General features: G+C 34.4%; 1 protein-coding gene across 40 annotated transcripts in view; it reads left to right on the forward strand.

Moving 5' to 3' along the window:
- LOC106883233 (ras GTPase-activating protein nGAP) overlaps window positions 1-7,500 on the forward strand; it is a 567,079-nt gene that overhangs the window by 434,369 nt on the left and 125,210 nt on the right. For 2 of the 40 annotated variants that reach the window (XM_089339041.1, XM_089339040.1), the window contains exon 2: window positions 3,212-3,839. The exons of the other annotated variants lie outside the window; for them this stretch is intronic. In XM_089339041.1, the coding sequence (XP_089195167.1) occupies window positions 3,757-3,839 (83 nt within the window). In that variant the 5' untranslated portion in view covers window positions 3,212-3,756. The remainder of the gene's footprint in view (window positions 1-3,211; window positions 3,840-7,500) is intronic. 40 annotated transcript variants of the gene reach the window in all.

A 7,500-nucleotide genomic window follows, 5' to 3' on the forward strand; every position in this document is an offset into this window, starting at 1 on the left:
CTGCCCCCCTGTGCCCATCATTATCAACAACCCATACCAACACCACCAGAACAATCGCCATACCACCGCCTGCACCTTACTACTGTGACTACAACCACTCCACTCGCTACTTTCACTTCCTACCACCACTACTCATCCCCCATTACCCCCTGCTGTCACTGTTATATTACCTTCATTACCACTGTCACCGACCACCACTGTTGCCACCGCCATAATCACTGCTAGGTATTTACATAATGGAACCCCCTAAAAAAAGAGATGTAAAATTCAGACCTTGTTATATTCACCGTTTTTTCAACTGTATTATTAAAATTTATTCTAGTCAGTCATGTGACCCAATCAATGATAATGATCCTAATAATAATAATGATAATAGTAATAATAATAATAATAATAATAACAATAATAATAATAACGATGATGATGTTCATGAAAATAATAATAGTGAATGAGGATAATAATGGTGATGATGATGATGATGATGATGTAATAATGATGGTGATGGTAATACTAATGATGATGATGGTAAAAATAATAGTGAATGATGATGATGATGATGATAAAAAGATGAGGGAACCCACCAAAGTCTTTGTTATAGTTGTGAATCTTTCAGTGTTCTCTTTGGTTCCAACACCATTCTAACCCCAACCTCACCACGACCACCACTGCCACACCCCTTTACTCCATACACATCCATCTAAGATTGTCAATTTCTGTTTGTTTTTTTTTATAATTTTTTTTTTTTTTCCTCTGCTTTTTTTTTATTGTATATTATACTGTATTTTATTCCTTTTTTTTTTTGCTCTGAAATAAGAGAAATTACCATCACCGCCATCATCATCATCATCATCATCATCATCATCCTCATCTTCATCATATCTTCCCAACAGGGTGTTCAAGGAATTACAAGGTGAAAGGAAGTGATGCCTGCAAGATTTGGGCACTTTCTTTCATATCCTACATACCTCTCTCTCTCTCTCTCTCTCTCTCTCTGCTACCTTTAACTCTCTCTCTCTCTCTCTCTCTCTCTCTCTCTCTCTCTTCCTCTCAATTTTCACTCTTGCTTTTCTTTTTCACCCTCCTCTCAGCTTCACCGCCACCATCTCCTTTACCATTTCACTTACCCTTTCTTCCAAACTTGCCACAGGGATGCCAACTAATTGTGGTATGAGTGAGTGTATATCTATGAATGTATGTGTGTGTATAAATATACATACATATATATATATATATGTATGTATATACATACACCTTTGTTCATAAACATACTTTCTCACACTTCACTCATACACACCCAGTCCTTAAATAATGATACCGTTCAGTCTAGAAATAACAACAACAAAAACAACAACAAAAAACAAATAATAATAATAGTAATAATAATAATAATAATAATAATAATAATAATAATGGTGGTGATGGTGGTGACGGCAGTGGTACCAATGATAAATACGTAACATGCTGTTTTCACACTATTAATCATATCTTTGTGTTTCGACCTTGTATTTCAATCAGTGTATTCTCCAGCTGCCCTCAGGTGCCTTATCATCACATGTATACCTTTCGGCTGGGTTTGAACTTGGAACTTTTATTTGTGAATCATGCAACTCAATTATTGCTAAATTATGCCTCTTAAATCAAGGTTCTCCCTTATGAATTCAGATACAACCTACGGATGTGTGCACATGTGCATGAGTGTGTGTGTGTGTGTGTATGTGCGTGTGGACATGTATACCGTATATGTCTGTAAGCATATCTAATTTTGTTTTTTAACTTATTTCCTAGGTGCATTAATATTATATAAATAAATAAATGTATATATATATATATATATATATAGATAGATAGATAGATAGATAGATATGTATGTATGTATATACACATACACTGATATATGCATTCGTATGTGTGTACACACAGATAGATATATATATATATACACACAAATACATGTTTACATATACATACACACAAACATACATACACACACTCACACAGGCAAGTTTGTAGCCTTTCAACTTGAAAAATGTATGCACACAGTGTAAATTAGTTAGAATATTTTACGATAATTATGACTTAATTAGTTCTTTGAACTAACACTTTCAATTAATTATATGTATATGTGTGTGTGTGTGTGTGTGTGTGTGTGTGTGTATATATATTACACTTAATTTATCAATCTACTCAGTTGTGTGCCTCTCTATATCTATCTATCTATCTATCTATCTATCTATCTATCTATCTATCTATCTATATATCTATATATATATATATATATATATATATACACACAATATATATATACACACAGACACACACACACACATATCTATATGTATATTTGAAAAAAAATGAATAGAAAAGATTTTTCTGATAACTCTTCCACTTGAATAATTAGATAAAGTGGAAAAATATCAGTAAGCCTTTTCTATTCCTTTTTTCAAATATATGATACTGTACTAAGAACTTTCTATTACTCATCAGGTATTAAGACTCACCCCCGGCATCTGAAACTCTGAGTTTTATTATGACAACCAACTAATTGTCACATATATATATATATATATATATATATATATATATATGTATATATATATATATATATTTGTGTGTTTGTGTGTGTCACCTGCCATCGCTTACCAACCGATGTTGGTGTGTTTATGTCCTTGTAGCTTAGTGGTTTGGCAAAAGAACCTAATAGAATAAATATTAGGCTTACAAAGAATAAGTCCAGGGATCAATTTCTTCGACTAACACTCTTTAAGGCGGTGCTCCAGCAGTCAAATGACTGACGCAAGGAAAAGAATATATATATATTTGTGTGTATCATGTCTTTGTGCCTGTTTTTGTCTGCCACCACTACTTGACAACTGATGTTGATGTGTTTACAACTCCCCATAACTTAGCAGTTTGGGTAAAAAAAACTGATAAAATAAGTACCAGCTTTAAAAAAAGCACTGGGGTCAATTCATCTGACTAAAAAATTCTCCAAGGTGCTGCCTCATCATGACTGCAGTTTAATGATTGAAACAAGTAAAAGATTAAAGATTTCATAATAACACAAGATCTTTTAGGAGAAAAATATACATTATAAAATGTTATACTATCAAGTTTAATGATTGATTTGTTGTTGCTTTAAATTATTTCATTATTCAATATATTAATCAATATCTATTATTAATTAATTTTTCTCTTTTGTTTTATTTTTCAGGTAAGTAAGACCTAATTCTGAAACAGATATAAAAAAAAAAAATTACAAAAAAAAAAGAGTAAAAATAGAAACATGTGTTGGTCAGTATCGATTCACATCAGAAAGTAAGATGATTTTATTTTTCACCCCTGCCCTCTACTGTTAGATGTTATTTTCAAAAGACTCTTTCTTGATATACCATATATGTACTTGGTTAACGAGTCTAAGAAAAATCTATTTTAATCAGTTGAAATTTCAATTGTAACGAAGAAAGAAAATATAGATCTTAGCGCTGATGATAATTTCCTGTCAAGAAAAGCAAGGGAGGCTACTCTGAAATTAAAATTGATTAAAAATTGCATTATATATAGATATAGATATATATATATGTATGTATATTATGTAATTTAGATATATGGTTTAGATATGTATCTCTGTAAATTCAAACTGCCAAAACACTGAAGAACTTCAAGATACACAGTCAAAAATACGGTGTCCATACTAAGTTATTAGTTATAGCCAGATCACCAAAGTGGGAGCAAAAGTGTTTGTTAGAGACAAAGAAAATGGCGAGAAGACATTCCAAATATTGGGCAAACAGACAATGGACTTTGTTGTTTCAAGTTTTCCAAGTGGTCAAATTCTTTAGGTGAGACACCGTTTTATACAGCTTTGATTCCATCACCTCAGACTTACACTTCCTTGGATGGAAAAAAAAAAAACCCCAGCAAAAATATCGTTTAGTGGAAACACCATGTGTATGAGTGTGTGTGTGTGTGTGTGAGAGAGAGAGTGTGTGTGTATGCGCGTGTGTTTGTGTGATGTTGAAGCGGTTTAAATATGAAAAAAATGTCAATGCTTTTTAGGTCATCCATCTCTGGATAAGATATTTCAAACCTCAAACTGAAAACGACAAACATTTTTGTCATCAACTGAACACTCCTGCTTGATAATTTGAACTTATATATATATATATATATATATATATATATATATATATATATATATATATATAATGTATGTATGTATGTATGTATACACACACATAGATACATACATATATGTATGTGTGTATAATATAATATATTGCTATATTTGGTTAAAATATTTTAAATACTTTTCGCAGTTTATTGTTACATGCAATCATATAATTGATAATTTTACAATTATGCATATTATTATTATTATTATCATCATTTAAGGTGGTGAGCTGACAGAATCGTTAGCACACCAGCAAAATGCATAGTGGTATTTTACCCATCACAGCCTTCCAGCTTACCAGCCATGGTCAAACCGTCCAACTTATGCCACCATGGACAACGGACATTAAATGATAATAATGATGATATATATATATCTGTGTGTACATATGTCTTTGGGTCTTTGTTTTCCCTCACCACCGCTTGATAACTGGTATTCATGTCTTAAAAGAAAAGAAAACAAACAAACAAAATGAACCATTGCTCCAGGTGCTGTGCAATGTGATTGATCCCAGAATCACATGGTTGCAAGGCAAGCTTCTTAACCAACAGCCATACTTGTACATAATTATTGTAAATAATATTCAGCTTAGGGCGAGACCTTAAATCATATTTGAAATACTTTGGGTCTTTTGGGGGTTTTTCAGGTTTTTTTTTTTTTTCTGTTTTGATAAAAGAATATGTAAAGGGAGACAGAAACATTACATCAAAAATGGGGTTAAAATATAATGTGGATAGGGATCAAGTTTAATGGGGAGACGTAGCTAATTTAAGCAGTAGATTGGGGAACTGATTTAACGGGCACAGGGAGTTGATTTAGGGAGGATAGGGAGAGATTTTCCTATTTCATAAGGCACTTCAAGGTTTTTTCTTTAATGGAAACAGAATGCTCAATAAAACGTTAAGGGATAGATCAAATTCAACAACTTGTTTTCCGGGATTCCATTATATAAAAGGAGCTGAGGTTAGAAGTTTAGGGAGAGGTGGGGCTCAGGGTGGAGTAAATGGGTGGGTATACGGCCTGGCAGGAAAAGAAGTGGAATAAAAACAGTTTAGTCGGTAAATATTGTAAGTAGAAGGATTCTAGTTCCAGCTGTCGGTAGCAACACATGGCTAGTATTTATGGAAGTCTCATTACATTTCCTCAGAGAATGTCTCTTTACCAAAATACATAACAGATGTCTTTGATTTCTTCTATCATTCTGCTGGAATACAATAACCATTCTCTCTCTCTCTTGCTCTCTCTCTCTCTCTCTCTCTCGCGCTCTCTCTCTCCTTATATAACAAGTTATATGATTTCTATAGTTAAGTTGGCCCTGGAGAGATGTGTACAGTTCCCTGTTTGTTGAGTGTGTGTGTGTGTGTGTGTGTGTGTGTGTGTGTGTGTGTGAATATATGGATAGATGGGTAATTGTGTGTACAATATATATATATATACAGAGAGAGGGAGAGAGAGAGGGAGAGTGAGAGAGATGGATGTGTAATTGTGGGTATACATGTGTGGGTATACATGTGTGTGTGTTATAATATATATATTTATATATATATATATATATATGGATGGATGAGTAGTTATGGGTAAATACATTGTGTGTACATGTGTGTCTGTGTGTCAATATAATTGAGTGTGAAAGGGTAACTGTATCTTTATGTATCTACATGTGGTGTGTGCATGTTGTATACATACATGTATTGTGTCATATGTTCACCATATATACACAAGTAACACAAAAACAATTGGTTTGGTATACACCTCACCCTGCACTCCTTACATGTTCTAGTCCCAGGAGGGGTGAAGAATGGAGTGGAATGTCTGCTAGATGGTAATGAGAACCAGCTTGAGATCTTGTCGCGATCGGGACCCATGATGTATTGTTCACATATTTTTATTGTTGATCCAACAAAATGGGACCCTGAATGGTGCTGGGTCGGGGAGAGGGAGAGGGAGAGTAATTGGGGGAGAAAGAGGAAGGAGAGAGAAAGGAAAACAGAGAGACAGAAAGAAAGAGAGAGAGAAATAGAGAGACAGGAAGAAAGAGAAAGGGGAGAGAGAGAAAGAAAGAAAAACAGACAGAAAGGAAAAGAGAAAAATGGGGAGAGAGAGGGGGGGTAATTGGGTAAAAAAGAGAAAGGAGAGAGAAAGAAAGAAAAGCAGAGAAACAAAGAGAGAGAGAGAGAGAGAGAGAGAGAAGAGAAAGAAAAAGAGAGAGAGAAAGACATAGACAGAAAGCGAGATACAGACAAGCAGACTTGGTAGGTGGAAACTGAAAGAAGCCCATCATATATATATGTGTGTTTGTGTGTCTGCGTTTGTCCCTCCACCATCACTTGACAACCGATGTTGGTGTGTTTACATCCCTGTAACTTAGCAGTTCAGCAAAAGAGGTCGATAGAATAAGTACTAGGCTTACAAAGTTTAAGTCATGGGGTCAATTTGTTTGACAAAAGGCACTGCTCCAGCATGGCTGCAGTCAAATGACTGAAACAAATAAAAGAATATATATATATATATATATATATATATATATATATATATATATATATATATATACCCTAGTTTGTATGATTGTGTAGAGATCATCATCATCATCATCATCATCGTTTAACATCCGCTTTCCATGGGTTGGACAATTTGACTGAGGACTGGTGAAACCGGATGGCAACACCAGGCTCCAATCTAAATTTGGCAGAGTTTCTACAGCTGGATGCCCTTCCTAACGCCAACCACTCAGAGAGAATATATTAATCAATGAAATTCCAACTTCATCTGATTTTCCGGGATGGCGCATGTGCCCAGCGTCGCCTTTCTGGCACTTGTGCCCGTGGCATGTGTAAGGACATTCAAGCGAGATCGTTACCAGTGCCCCTGGACTAGCTCCTGTGCAGGTGGCACTGCCAAATCAGATTGGAGCCTGGTGTAGCCATCCGGTTCACCAGTCCTCAGCCAAATCGTCCAACCCATGCTAGCATGGAAAGCGGATGTTAAACAATGACGATGATGATGAATTTTTACAATTTTACATTATAATAATAGAATATTATATATTTATTGTGATAAAACTAGCACTTTCATGAGGTTGTATTTTTTTTTTCCTGGCCAAATGCTCTCTGAAGCTGTGCTCCAGTATGGCCACTGTCTAATGACTGAAACAAGTAAAAGATAAAAAGATACTTGCACACACACACACACACAATCTATGTGTATATCTACATATATACAATATTTGTTCATCACTTCAAACACTCTATACATACATACATACATATATATATATATATATATACACATATATACACACATACACACATGCGCACTCAGGAACAAGTGTG

Source organism: Octopus bimaculoides, chromosome 21 (assembly GCF_046866305.1).
Source record: "Octopus bimaculoides isolate indiv1 chromosome 21, ASM4686630v1, whole genome shotgun sequence".
Taxonomy (NCBI): Eukaryota; Metazoa; Mollusca; class Cephalopoda; order Octopoda; family Octopodidae; genus Octopus; species Octopus bimaculoides.